General features: G+C 38.0%; 1 protein-coding gene across 1 annotated transcript in view; it reads right to left on the bottom strand.

Moving 5' to 3' along the window:
- PDE1A (phosphodiesterase 1A) overlaps positions 1-15,761 on the bottom strand; it is a 155,120-nt gene that overhangs the window by 12,234 nt on the left and 127,125 nt on the right. Inside the window, exons 9-13 of the mRNA XM_050899779.1 lie at positions 13,901-14,002; positions 13,661-13,781; positions 9,747-9,828; positions 8,032-8,152; positions 5,655-5,839 (exon numbers count right to left, since the gene is read on the bottom strand). Of these exons, the coding sequence (XP_050755736.1) occupies positions 5,655-5,839; positions 8,032-8,152; positions 9,747-9,828; positions 13,661-13,781; positions 13,901-14,002 (611 nt within the window). The remainder of the gene's footprint in view (positions 1-5,654; positions 5,840-8,031; positions 8,153-9,746; positions 9,829-13,660; positions 13,782-13,900; positions 14,003-15,761) is intronic.

The raw sequence follows: 15,761 nt of genomic DNA, 5'->3' as shown, positions 1-15,761 counted from the left end.
CAATAAGCATCAAAACTTTGCAGAAAACAAGAGGACTGATCTTGGTGCCCCTGGGACTCCCAAGTAAGTTTAAAGACATGTCCAAGAGTTCCCAAACAACTGTGATTCTTCCCAAACAACTTGCCATTTTCAAACCCAAGAATACATTGCAGTAACTCACAGAGTTATTTAGACACTGATTCTTTCCAGTTTCAACTCCTCACACAAATTTCATCACAGATACAGGCGTATATAAAACCACTACAAACCACATAATCCAGTGGCACTGGATGTCACAGCATTATGTCATATAGAAAACGTAGCAAATGCTTAATTAGCTATCAAAACTTTTTACTAAAAGATTTGGTTAAAAATAATTTGTGAGTTCATGGTTTCCTTGGGTGGCTACCTCCACTTTTTACTTCTCTTTTGCTGTTCAGCTGTAAGCACAGGGGCTCGAATGCTGGGACTTTCAGGACAGGGGAAGGGAGGGACATGCTGCTCCTAGCCTACTAGAGGGGAAAGGTGTTTTAAGTCATGTAGTCTGTCACGTGCCGAGGCGGGCCAGCTCTCTGGTGTGTATGCCAGGGGGATATATAATAGGTTCCATTATCAGGTTCAGTTATCATTCCTTAGTCTGTGATTTACCAGGTACTGCCAATACAAAATGTTTCTTGCTACTCTTAGCTCAACCCATTCATTGCACTTCCTCCGAATGTGGTGAAAAATTCTCCTTTTCCACTGTTCTTAACACTTTTCTGGATTAGCTCAAAAACCGCTTATGACCTAAACGTTTTAGCACTGCAGTTAAAATCACTGTCACTGATCCTAGATGGGACTCCTTTAGCCCCCTGAATTTATTTTTCTCCAACAGATTAAAACAGTCCATTAGGGTAGATTTCATGTGCCAAACTGTCAGTCGGTTTCTGTGACTGTCACACACATCCTCCCACTGCCCGCCCTTCCTAGCGGCTGCTAAATCACATTAACATGCTATCAGATCATCACTCTCAGATTTTCGCATTTCAGCAGCTGTTACTCTCTTCTTATTAGTGAGTCTGCATAGAAAATCTTTCAGACAAAATGGAACCAAACCCTGTGGTTATTGCGACTGGAAGTATGCAGGACTGAAAGTGCCTGAGGGGGGCCTGCAGGTGCCATGCAGAGGTCTTTCAGAAGAGACATTTGTTATTCAAAGTTGCTGCCCACGGGAAAAAAAGGCCGATCTCTATTCCAAAGATGCAATAGTTGTCATCTTTTCATATTTTTACTATCAAAATTAAGCACAGGACAGTGCAAGAGGCTTGTTCAGCCTCACACATTTTTCATCCTGTCCCGATGTGGTCAGTCATCCCAGACATACACCTTTGAGCCATGCAGCACAGTGCACTGCCAGAAGGTGTTGAGGACAAGATTTATCACTGATCACTTTCCATACAAATAATGCAACCTTTGGTCAGGTCCTGTAACAGTTAATTCTTCAGAAGAGTTACATAAGCATAAAATGGGAACAAGTAGTAACACTGCTGTTGTATTATCCTGAAGATGAACAACGTTAGCATGCTTCAGCGATGGACACATTCGACCGGCAGCTGGACCCTTGGTCTGTATGCTGCATTCCCTCGTGTTATTATACAAGCTGAGGTGAGTGTCCTAAGATGTCTGTGCCTCTTTTTGCTCAACTGTAAAGTGAAGATAACAACACTTATTTATCCCTGTAACTTTATTTACAATGATGTCTACTGAACAGATGGTAAGCATGATTACTAGTCCATACCCTTTTACTCTGTTAAGAGTACCTGAGCTTGCCAACCACTGATCAATTTGATTAGTAAATCTTTAGAACATTTTTATAGAACAAAATAAGCATGAAGGAATAAACGTTGTAGGCATAAGGAATAACCATTGTATTTTTTAAATATTAAATCATTGTGTTACAATTTCTCTGTGTTCTAAGAACTGCATCATGAAGGATCTTACATGATATTTAAATCTTTCCCAACAAGTTGTGTGTTTCTTACAGCTTTCTCAGTAGGTCAATAACTTCCAGACCTTAAAATCCAGTTAGCAAACTCTTTCTCTAATGAAAGAACCTCTCAGACTCATCTGAGCATCTTTACTGTCTATTTGCTACAACTACCACAATTGCAAATAGCAGCAGCCATAGACACTGTGTGTTGAAAAAAGCACAGGATGGAATAGTCTCTTTATCACTGTGTTGAGTTGAACAAAGACAGATTATCTAGCGATTAGGGGTTTGGAATATTAATTAAACATCAAGGCTTTCAAATTAGAATCCCAGATGTTTGATCATTATGGTAATTCCCTGTTAACAGCATTCCCTGAAAGGCCTGAGAAACATTCCTCTAATTCTCCAGCGGTGAAAGGTTGAGGACCCTTAGGCTATAGAGCACTGAGCTCCTCTGCATCAATTATACAAGACATGGCCTTTTTAGCAAAATGGAGCCATCTTACTTAGTGAGCCTTCTGTTAAAGAAGCTCTCAAACAGCTGCCTAGGTAGATAAACGCTTTCCTTACTAACACAGGCCTTTCCAAAATAAAGCATAGGGTCCCTTGCACAAGCTGCTTGCTCTGAATCAAGTCTCAACAGCAACTATCTTTTCAGGGAGGAGTAGCACCAGCATCTCCAGGAAAGCTGCCCTGTCAACAACACTGTCAGTGTGTCTTGGTCTTCTGCTCTGGACTGTCTGGGCATACGAGTCAGATCATCTTCTTCACCCCTTGCTGAGGGAGCCCTTGCTCCAGCTGAACTGCCTCCCAACCAATGCTACGTGAGTAGCCTTATCCTGAAAAGGTGAGAAGCTAGAATGAGTTCAAGTCGTCCTCAGGAGACTATATGGATTGTTGCTAGTTTCCTTTCTATATTACTTGTGCATCTGTATTACTACATTTTATAGAGACAACTTCTCCTGAGCCTGTGAACTAATCTGGGAACAATGTCTAGTGTTTGCAGAGCCCACTGACAAGAATGCAGACAGTTCTTTTAACAGCACAAGTACTGTTTGTCATAGTCAGCTCAGGAAGTGTGTTTGGAGACCTACACAACAGCCAGCCTGCTTACTACCATGGCACACTGTCCTCATACACATGACCTCCTCAGTGCACTCAGCTCTTTGTGGCTTGTCATAAATTATCTAGCTAGGAACAATGATAGCAATAACAATGCTCCTTTCACCTGGCAGTGATTTACCCCTGATATTTCTTCCCTCGGTGCGTGCTCCTACTAACATATGAATAAAACACAACTTCATACATATGCCCAGAGCAACCTAAAGACTTTTCATCAAGCAATAGAGTCAGAGAAGGTAACATGAGATCCAGACAGGATGGAACAAATTATCTGAAGTTCAAGGTCTCAGGCTGTTCATTTACAAGCTCAGTCAAACTTGAGTGCAATCTGAAAGGAATTTCAAGGGGAAACGGGATGTATTTTTCATTCTTTACTAGATGTCAATTTTGCACAGTCTGATTAAGGATTTTCAGCCTTTGCAGGGTGCAGCTTCAGAGCAGATATACTGCTGATCTGGACCAGCTGGGGAAGATTCCTTCTCCCATTATGTGCTACCTCAGATAGTGCTCTATAGAGGGTTACTTTCACTTATTGAAAACCTCCTTTCCAGCAGCCCTTAGTGCCCGCATATGGAGTAAGCGACCACACATTCCATTCCAAGTGAATGGAAAATATCTTAACTTTCACAAAACCTACATAATCCCCTCACAGCTTTTATTAAAAAACTTACTATCTGTGTACTAACAAAATATAAATCTGTACTCAAAAGTATTTCCACTATTCACAAGGTTCCTCTAGACTCTAATCAGGCACCCTAAAGGTCTCCATGCCATGCTCCAGTCAACTGCAGATGTTGCTGCAAGTAGTCTCTTTATGGACGCAGTTTTCTATAAATCTCTTTCTTGCTCTCGCAGAGGTTTTACAAAACAGATTCAACCACAATCACACAGAGTCGATATTGTTCATCAAGCTCTGGCCTCAACACCAGCTATTTCCACTTACCCATCAGTTTTCCTAATGTACATTCTACTGTAATTCCATAACTCTGTTCAGGAAATACTTATACTTCATTAGTCAAGTTGATGGAAGAAAAGAAGGGCATCCTAGAATATGGACAACCACAATCTCAACAAAGTCCATGGAGTCTTGAACATTAACAGCTCTGTTTTTCACAGTAGAAAGTGTGCCCAGAGTTTCCTGGATCTTGCTGGGCCTCACAATAATATTGACTGTACAGAGAAACAATCATTTACCCAGAAGAATTCTTAAATCTCTTGCTGTGAGAAGCTTTGTGTTTTCAATGGCTGTCAACAGCCCAGTAAAACTGGGCTAAATGCATCAGCAATTTATAGAGCACTACAAAGCACTGGAAAGGAAGGGAAAATTATCTCTTTGATAGCACTGTACACCTCCAAAACAATATACCAAAAAGTTGATGTACCAAAATCAAACTGGTTAGTTACATGTAACTGGAAATGGCAAACTTCCAGATAGTAAGTTCTCCATATTGAAGGACCTTGCATGTAGATAGCCCAGGGCTGCTTGATTTCTGCAGGCTGTAGCTAAGTGGTCTTGGGCACCCTGATGGTCTGCTATTACTACTGATCATTGCAAATTAGCAGCTTTGTCCTTTTGATCAGTCAGTATTAGAGTATTAGTTGCACAATACCAAAAGAGGCAATCGATCATATGAAGCTGCTTATGAAGAAGAGACAATATTAGTTAAATCTCCTCCTCAGCTGCCCCTTCTACCTAACTCTCAGGTCACTGTCACAATAGATGTATGGAAGCTTGTTCTTACTTAATATTCTCCTAATGAGAATATTCATTTGCAACTTAGCACTAAATTAGAATTTAGCACTGCTCAGCAGAGTTTTTCTGTCTTGTCTGACACCTCTTTGAGAAAAAAAAGATGCTGCTTTGTATGATGGGATGAAAGACAAGGCTGGCACTGGGTTCCAGGATACCATTCCCTGAAGTTAGCATCAGGTCAGGTACAGCTAGACCAGTCCCAGCAGTGAAACGCTATACTGAAATATTCCAGGTGCTTACTCGGAAACAACACAGACTGTGGACAAAATATTCCCAAATGGCATTCACTTAACCTGGATCAAGGTTATAAATTGTGTTCAACAATTATCACAAATCATTTCACTCAGATAACTGTAACTCCAGACAATTTTCAGGTATGGCTTAGGAACCAAGATGCTTGATGCAGGTTTGGCTTTATTAACTATCAACTGGCAAACGAAGAGTCACTTTTTGCCTTGTTTGGGTCTAATACATGCTGTGACTGCCCAAATCTTTAGATCCACTGGGTCATTTAAATGATTGCCTACAGCATAGTCCCAAGAAGTCTGCAATACTGAATTTTGTTCCATACAGTGGGGAACAAATAGCATTTCTAATAGCAAAGTACAACTTTTATGTTTCTTAAGAAATGTGGCAGCACATACTACTTTGAATTGTTGATAAAGCAGCACAGAGCCTTATTGTACAGGTTATAAGATCTCCTCTAATCCCCTGACCACCTACCACCTACCTCACCTATGCTTTTTTATAGATTGAAGGAAATTAAAAAATGAAAGTAGGAGAGAACTTGGGGAGTAACCTATAAAAACATTCCACCTTAGTATATCATACCTTCTACTGCTAATTCTTTCCATCTTTCTTTGTTTGCTTGAATGATCTTCATCAAGTTGTCCTTAAAGCTCGTTAGGTCTACAGTTGCTAGGGAATTTTCTGTGTGAGTCCCTCCATCACTTGTACTTTTAAAACTGGGTCGTCTTTGTGCTTCAGCATTGCTTACTGCTCCCAAACTATTTTGGCTGCAGAAGTGAAAAAACCCTAAATTATGAACACAGTCAGGCAATTTTAATAATACACAAACAGTTAATTTGAATCAAATTCCTTAGGACCTATATGTAATCACTAACTCGAAATAATAGTTTTCACCAAAGAGTGCCCAAGATACAAGACATTTCTTCTACTCATGAAGCTGCGACCTGAGACCGATTCTTACCAACCTTTTTCCAGGGAATTCTTGGGAAAAAAGTGACAGCTGAAAATACATTACTTATAAGTTGGTTCTTGAAAGAATGTTTATGTAGCCATTTTGGAGCAGCTTCTTAGCTGTGTTTTTGAACAGTGAATGGTATCTTTGGGACTCACAGGAAAGACATCTGATTGTTATTTGTTGACCCATTTAAAAAAAGCAAGACACGAAAGTATATGACAGGTAAGTAAGTTTAGCTTCAGCTGGGAATTCTCTTCAAGGTACATGCCTTCAAGTGTAGTCAAAGCAGGATTTAGTACAGCGGCTTTAAAATCCACCTAAGAGCTAGTGCTGCTACCTTACACCTAAGATAAGGTAAAAGTCAAATTGATTATTCGTATGTGAATATGCAGATACATGTGAAGGTGGGAAAAAAAGAATGAACTCTCTTTTTTTCTTAGGATTAAAAAAATCAGATCTATTTCTGGCCTTGTATGAGTAATCATGTCATACCAGGTTTTGTTTACTCAATTATGCTGCACAGTTTATCTCATTGGTACCAAAGACAGATGTTAATATGCATACAAATAGTTTTCCATATATAATTCCAAAATATAGTTGAGTGAACGTATCAGTGAGAACTGCACAAGAAGAGTTAACTGCAATTTCCATCTGCTCCACAGATGTTGAATGGGACAGAGTGGAAAGCATAGGCTATAATTCTATCTTCTTCCAGGCACCACAGTGAATTTCACACCATATACTCATGGCGTCCACCCAGTAGTGTTTGTGCAACTCTGCTGGCTCAGACACTTCTGTATCATGCTATAGGCTCCCCACTCTCTTCGTAAGTGTAGCTCTTGATTCCACACTAAGAAAAAATCTCTATCCTCCACCTCACATGACGAAGTTTTGCTGGATCATAAGCCTTTGTTCATCTACCACTCAGTCATGAACATCAACTGAAAATGAAGCTTGGAGCTACTAATCATTTGCAGCTGCTAATCACTCATTTGTGAAGAAGTGAGTAGGTAAACAAATTTGTTATCAATAATGCCTTAGTTTAACACTATTCCCCAAAACACTAAGAACGCTGTCATAAATACCTACTTCTAGTAACTTCTACTTACTTCTAGTAACTGAAACACATGTAAACTCATGATCAGAAAAGAGCTAGGTTCATCATTTTGCTATTAAAATCTAACTAATGCAGAGCAAATGAAAAATTGCCCTGCAGAGTTATCATATTAGTAGCCTCAGTGAAAGCTCAAATTACAGTTTTAAAATGAAAAAAATGTGGTAACAGAGGCAATATTTGCAAAAGCAACATCTGATTATTGAACGATGCTTTCAGCGTGGAGTCACTCAGATAACATTGTCTGTCATAGCTAGTTTGTTTTATAGACAACTTCTATCATGATGCAAAAATCAAGAGTCTGATGGGCAAACCCCCTCCTGCAACTCACTTACACTGTATTTAGATCTCTCAAGTGGAATATAAGTGGAATCAATTTTGTCTCAAGTGTGTATATCAAATAATACTAACGTGGAAAAGTGAAGAAGGAAAGTGACCTACAGCATAATAAAAAACAGAAAAAAACCTGAAACCACCTTCACGACCTCCACTTCCAATTGTCTCTCAGAAAGGAAAGAATGACTTTTGGTACTGTCAATTAAAATTATACTGAAAATCATTCAAGATAAGAGAACTAGGACCTTCAATAATCTATTGCAAAGATCATAGTCAAAGGAAAAAAATTGTTGTTAGATATGCTGTAGAAAATCAACTTTGTATTTTACACGTGTGTATTCTGCTCATTATTGTGTTGTTGCCTTTTTATATGCACGATCGTCCACAGTCAACGGAGTAAGAGCATATTGCAAATACAACATAGCACCACATGGTGGCAATACTGTACAGCTATTTATGTACTTTTCCAACTGTTAAAATAATTGCGATAATTCTGAGAATAACATTATTATGTTGGTTTATGTTAGTTCAATAACTAAGGAGTGTATTCATACCCGGGTGTCCCAAATGCAGGACTTTCAGATTTTGATGCTTCCTCTATAAGAGGCATAACAATTTTCTCCATTGAGTCCGTAAGAAGAGAAAATGTTGGTTCTACTATGAAATCAATGAAACCTGAAGAAGAAAAAGAGAGAAAATCAGTTTTTACATTTCCACAGCTCTCAAATCTAAAAATAAATACTTGATATCAGGCTGATTTTCTGACTGTAGTCCTGATTCAATATACTAGATACCACTAGTACAATCTTGAAGAAAAAGGCCCAACTAAAACCAGAAACACCTGAAGCTGTATAGATCTAACTAGATATTAATAATTATAGCTTTTCATTCCTTTTTCTTGTAAATTTTATGCACTGCAGAACACACCTACCATTTGAAATGAATATTAATTATTGAATAGAAGGAAAGCTACCGTTGAGCCAGGGGGCTAGAAGTCATACTGTCTCTTTTACCATTCGGAGCTTCTTGCCAAGGAGTTAATATTTCAAACTACTGTTTATTATTCTGTGGAGGTAAAGTGTTATTTCACAGTGTGTAGGAGTGTTCTGTCAAATCAGTGAAGAGAAGAAGTAATATCGTTAGGAGACAGTATTCATCCCACAGTTCTGAGATGTCAGCTCTGAACAATGTCTTTTACATTTTAAAGTGCTCATCAAGGTATGGAATGACACAGTGAGAGAATGAAGCATTATTCTCTGCTGAGCACTTCACAGAAAAAAAAAATAATGCTAAAACATGAGCTAGCAATGGATTTCCAGATGTCTTCATACTCTAACCATGCAACACAGCACAAAGGTGAGCAACAGTGCTTCAGCCTAGGATCCAGCTTCCCTCCTGCAGTAGGTATGACACTCAAGCACATTGCCTTTCGAGTCCCAGTGAAATGGAATAAAGGACATTTTGAGTGACAAGATCAGACACAATGACGTGCTTCAATTCAATGATAAGACACTGTCACCTACAGAATCTCTCCCTGAGTACTGTGTTCGCTCACATAAAAGGTACAGCTGTTGGTAGGACATACTGCTTTACGCAATATGCTTCCAGAGAATGTCCTTGTAACTAGCCCCTGTGATCTTTACCAATTTTTATTTCCTTAGTATTGCTGAAGGAAATGGGGATAAAGCCAAGACCCACATTTCTGAAAACGGGAAGCTGAAGTTTGGCCACTGTTGACCAGAATGCAATTAGGATTGACAAGAACAGAATGTAGTGGTCCTTGTCAACCCAAGGAGGCTTGACCCTGTGTAGTTTGACCCTGCCACACTGACAGTCTTAACTGCAGTCCAGAGATCTGATACATGAATTAGCTTTAAGTTGAGCTGCATCTACAAAATGGTACCAGGCTTTCAGATTATAGTAGAAACAGACCTGTGAGTTCTTGAGCCAAGAGTCAATCTGTCTGAGGACATGATCTACCAAACTCTAAAGTGTGTACAGTAAAAGTTGGGCGCATGTCCAGTACTTTGGTTAATCCCTCTCCTACCCCTCCTTGGCATCACATATGCTGAAATTACTTCATGTTCTTTTGAGACCAGGACATCTCTGCTGTAAGAGCATATGAGTTTGATGAACAGATAGGTGCAAAGAAATACCTTCTATATGATGGCATTTGGAACATTTAAAATTCAAAATGGGTATAAGAAATGTCCACATGATTTTACATGCTCCTACCCATAGAAGAAAGAAAAACACAACTTGTCATTACCTATTTGGGACTGAGCTACCAAAGTAGACTTGCGGTCACAGAGTGGGGAAAATTGAAGACCTAAAGCAGCCTCCTTGTCTCCCTGCAAACAACAATGTTTAATATTATAAGCATATATTTGATAGAAAGACAGAGAGACAAAGGAATCTAAACATTCTTAGTATTTATTCAACAGATTACTTTGTTCACTTATATTCCTAAATAAAAACAAGCCACAGGCAAAAAAACCCTCATTATTTATCTTTAAATTTTCAGGAAAAGTAAAAGTCAAAATTCTAACTTACATTTGACAATTTTTATATAAAGGAACTTAGTGCAAGCAAGTTCTCTTCAAGAGCAAGGCATCTGCCGATGAGATTTAACATATATGAAGTCCTTCAATATTCACAATTTAGTCCTGCTGATCCCACATATAATGGGATTGGAGATATTTAGACATGTTTGTAATAGCATGCCCAACGCTGTGTTTCCTTCTATTACATTCGTTTATCCCACATGTAAAATTTCCTCAATGGATTTACACAAGTCAAGGGTATGGTCTGACTTGAACTCATTCTCACTAGCAGGCATGTCTCTCTGCTGCTGAAGCCGTAAAAAAGCAGAAGGCCAATTTCATTACAAAGATGATTTGTACAACCTAGTTCTGAAAATATTTCAACACCTAACACATTAAAAGAGGTTTTTTGTTGTAACAGTCTTAACAGACAGGGGTGTTATCTCCATTTTCAGCATGGTAGACCAACTGACTTGCAAAAAGAAAGTCTAGTGGTGCAAAAAAACCTGAAGAGACATCTTTCAAAGGAGGCTATAATTTGTGTTGCTGGACAAACCTGGCCCCCACAAGCACTGACATTATAGATACAGGAAAACTCAGTCTTTCAAGTAAAATGACGCTACTCTCTCATGGACAGTGCTGTTTCATGATTGTTCAGTGGGGAGCAGTACACGCACATACCATTTCCCCAAAGATCTCATCAGAAGCTGATGGATGAAGGGGGCAGCAGCAACCTTCCTTAGTCTTTTTTTCATGTATCATTGAACTAGATTTGGGAAAAGTTTAGAACTATAATACCAATAAAACCAGTTCAGCCACAGGAACAGATGTAGCTTGCAGATTGTGTTTCACGTGGAATTGGAGAGTTTTATCACTATGGCCTTTAAATTTTACACCCAAGTGTTCATAATTTGACTTCAGAGTGTAGAAGACCACATGAACACTTACTACTAGGAGCAGTGCTAGTGGCATCTCCATGTAAATACAGGAGCCAGATTGTGACATAATATAAAATGGGGTAGTTCTAACAATTTCAGCCATTGTTGAACACATGATTTCTAAAGCAATATTAATTTTGTAATCTTCCCTTAACTAGGTATTAAAAAAGAGAAAATTCCACACTAGCAAAGAATCAGTTTGATTTTTTTTATGTTTTCAAGTAGCTCTTTACCCCAATTATGAATTATTTTGCAATTAATATAATACATAATTAATACTTAAGTGTCATGTAAGTTTAAGTCTATTGTAAATTGTAATAACGGACACAGCACTGATATTTAAATTGATTGTTAGAATATAATGAGATTTAAAATCAAGAAAAAGATCAAAACAGTAAAAAAACCTCTTTGCCCAGGTACTGAACTCACTGGACAAATTCTCTTTTTGTGCTTTTGGATCTATTCAGACTGAGAGCAGAATGCTATAGGAGCTGTGATACTTCTTTGAGTGACTTGAACTATGTATTTCTTTATTTTTAAGGTTTTGAGATGGGTGGGTGTATTTCTATTTTAAACAAGTAGCTCAGATTTTCTTTGGCATTATAACACACTTTCTGTAGTTGTTGCTTTTAAACTTAAAGTGTTGCTTGGTTTTTTCCCTGAAGTTAACACTGGCACATATTTTAACCATTAGCTGCAGTTAACAAAGTTTTTTGTCTAGGTGAATGTTCATTTTTTGCTGGTGCTCACTACTTTGAAAGCTGCCTGTTAAAGCATTGGTTTTGCATTGACAGTTTCAGACTCTGCTGCTTTTTCCTGTAAGGCAGTAGAAGTAGTTGAATTGCTATCTTTACAGAAAAAAAGAGGAGGAATTAGTGGGTTTTGTATACATTTGGACTACTTCATCTTGGCTGACACAGATTTGGAAATCCCAGAGATTTCCACCACACACTTTCAGATCAACAGACCAGAGGATGCACAACCAAGCCAGTGCATCTAGGAAGCAGGAGACCTACTGTGTCTGCACTCCTCAGTGCATTTATGTATGTACAGTTACTTCGTCACACTTTAAATGTGTTGGAACTACTCCACACACACTGTTCTTAGTAGTATGTATAAAGAGGGATTCAGTTCCTTGTACACTCCTCTACAGCCTGAAAGACTTTCACATTTTATACTGCTAAGTTGCAGACATACATACATGGTGAGTTGATTCTATTGTTAAATGCTTTCTCAAGTCTTTGAGCAGCTTATCTGGGATCCAGTTACTTCTTCTAATGAAAGGATAAAGGAATAACTAAAACATTAGCTGATCCTATGCACTCAACGACCAGTGTGGTACTGTTTATTGCTAATACTACATCCACTTGACTGGACACATTGCCTCACTGTCCCATGGGCTCTGTCTAGTCTGTCTCTCTGTGTCTAAAATGTTTTTACAGTTGGTCATTTCTGACCTTTTCAAGTAATATATACTGGGGTAATCTCCTCCTCCTTTTTCCTCTCAAGTTCAAAATCCTCATCATTTCCATTCACAGAAGCAGAGACAAACTCATGACTCTACTCAGTATTTCCATAAAACTCGGTCCGTTCATTATTTAGATTAAGGTACCAGCTCTCCAAACTGTCTCCCCAGTGCAAAGCCCAGAGTTAAGGATGTCCTTACTGAGAATTCATATAAAGAACCTCTAGGAACTGAGCAAGAACTTTCTACGGCAGATGGGCCTAACAACCTCATGGTTTAACATACTGACTTTTTTATTCTCTGACCCCTTTTTCCAGTGTGACCCATCTGATTTTAAAATGTCAGCATATAGCAAAATAATGACAACCAAGCTGAGCAAGATATACACTGTTCCGTTATCTGTATTAACCATTTTTAAAACCTGTGTATAACTGTAGAAACTGTAATACCTAAACTGGATTTTGGTTATCAATTGTACTTCAGTAACTGTTAAAAACGTGCATGGTCACAAATGTTCATTACAGGGAGAGTATTCCCGCTTTGGAGAAATGGTTTTTTTCACCTGCTGAGGTGAGTAAGAAAACGGCAGCAGTGACACCAACACCTACTGGGCTTTCTCTTTGAATTCAGTATCTCACAGAAATGAAAAAAACTTTCATAAAGGTGTGTCTTCATTTTTGTTTTAGTATATATAGCCACAGCGTTAACAGGATGATACCATCTAACCTCTGGCTTTGGATCAGGCTGTTATGAAAGCACAACCTTCAGATCTATGTGGTAAATGCATGGCAAGTACTGGCAAGGAAAAGAAATAGGAGGGCTTTCTGAAATGTGAAATGGAGACAACTTTTTGCCTTCTTTGCTGAACATGAATTCTTCCTGTTTTCAAGTCCCTCACCCTACCCTGCTGGTGCTTCTTTTTAACTCAAAGCATATATAAATCTCTGTCTACAGAATGAAAACAGCTTGACAAGTTATATTATAATTGAAAGAAAAAAACCACTACAACACTCAGAATCCTGGTATCAGCTGAAATAGATATAAAGCTATAACAATTTCATCTTATTCACACACATAGAAGTTGAATTAATGTCAGTGGTATGTATGAAGAATATACTACTGACTATGCTTGTCAATCACAACGAACAGCGTCCTTGCTGGTAGACTTATGAAAAGATTTAATTGTGTAACCATTGCTTCTTGAACTAGATCTATTAAAAGATTTTTAAAATGGCACCTGTCGAAAAAATTCTTCCATCAGGGCCATGGTCCACCGGTAGTGCAGTTCCCAGGATTTTGCTGGATGGCTTATGTCTGCTGCATGTAGAATCAAAGACATGGCTTTGGCTTTGTCTACCCTGTCAATTCAAGGACATGCTCCAATTATCTCAAAACAAAAACAACTATTTAAATTCTTTTCTTGTACATGAGCTCATTGAAAGACTATAGATAATGAACATAATGGAAAATAACCTACCCCTCTGTCTGCTGTAGAGTATGTCGCATTGTTTTAATTTGTTGAAAATGACCCGACATATCTGTAGATAAGACCATCTCAATGACCAAGCTACGCAACTCCCTAAGAATAATTAAAAGCAAAATGACTGATTACAATTCATTTATTCTACATATGGTACATTTGTTTAAGCAGTACTTGTTAATTTATAACTTTCTAAACAACATCATGGGTTTTATTACATTTTAAAAAGCATTTAAATAAATTATTAACAACTTGAATGTTGTATCCTAAAGGGATTCTGTGAAAGCAATGTACTTCAGAAAATGCACTCTGCAATCATTATTTCAAAGTCAGACTGTTTTGTAATACCTCTTTTCTAGTGTATAAACTAAAATTACATATAGTTCTGTCACCTATTATAAGTCTTTCCTTATTCTTCCAGCAGTAGAGTATTCAAAAAACCAGTTGGTCTCTGGGCTTACCACCACACAAGAGGATATATTTGTGTCTTTTATTACCGCCCTCATATTAGGGCAGAGCAGGCATAACAATAAACCTAGGAAGAAGGCCATGGAAACACTCAGAAGAGCAAGAGGTATTACATCTGAAACACTATCAACATTATACCAATATATGAACATTAAGACAAACTACCCTTCATCTCTAAAATACCTTAATGCCTATTTCATGAATCAGAACAAGTTTGGGATTTATAATTTATCTGTGTCTTGGTATTATGGTCAGAGATGTTGGCTTGTCCATCAGCTTTCTATTAAATGAATATGAAAATAGTAAAACATGAATCATGTAAGAAAGTCTATTAATTCTGATTGTATATGAAAGTACATTAATTTTGTCAACAATAATTACTGATTTGGAAAACTCTGTTTCCTTGATGTAGAAGGACTATATAGATCATGTAGGAGTCTACTGGGTCTTTATTTACATGCTTTTTAAATGGCCTAGGAGGATTTACGTGCAAGCGTTGCTTATATGTATATCGGGGACAATTCACCACATCAAATCTTTGATTATGTAGCATATATCTTCATGAGCACACCCCCAATCTTAAGGATATCCAAATATCAATAACAACAGTAGAATCCTACTTTAGTCATTCTCACTGATCTTTCATATTGTATTCATATCTTTGATTTACTTAATGCAGTCTTTTTAAAGGACTATGTTTTAAAGAGGGAAATTGCAGTTTTCTTTAGGGCTATTAGAATAGTTTTTTATAAAAACTGTCAAGACTGCTTTTGAGCCAAATTAATTGCACATTTAAGCTGATACTGCTCACTGATTTTTGTGTATTTATTCCTGATTTGCTTTGATGTAACTGGATAAATACTCAGTCCTCTCACTTCTACTCAATAATATGCAGCCATAGCAACTTGCGTTTAGAAAATGCCTTACCTTATCTGACCTCATAATAAGATACTAATTAATTTGCATCCCAACTGTTCCTCCTCCACATTGCTTTGAAACTGTACCCTTTAAACACAGCCAAACCCATTAAAAAAAACCCCAAAACAAAACAGCTCTTACTGCATGAACACTGAGGGCTCTGCATTGTTAAACCCTGTTGTTTATAAGACTGGAAATACTTATCACTTCCCCTTTCTATGGGAGATTTTCCTAGGAACTTTCCATGTCTGAACTTTTAAGAGTAATCAGAAAGAAGCTCACCCCTACTACGCAAGACACACAGAGAAGCAAAACGCTGCTTTCAGTTTACTCACACTGTCATGGCAGCAGACAAACCTTAATTCTTACCTCCATCACCTGAATAAGGACCAAACAATGTAGCACTGTCCTCCTCACACACTTCTGAAGATTTCAGGCCACTAAAAAGCTGCTTCACAGTAAAGGAGAGGCT

Source organism: Gymnogyps californianus, chromosome 7 (genome assembly GCF_018139145.2).
Source record: "Gymnogyps californianus isolate 813 chromosome 7, ASM1813914v2, whole genome shotgun sequence".
Classification (NCBI taxonomy): Eukaryota; Metazoa; Chordata; class Aves; order Accipitriformes; family Cathartidae; genus Gymnogyps; species Gymnogyps californianus.
This window is presented reverse-complemented; position numbering and strand designations above follow the sequence as displayed.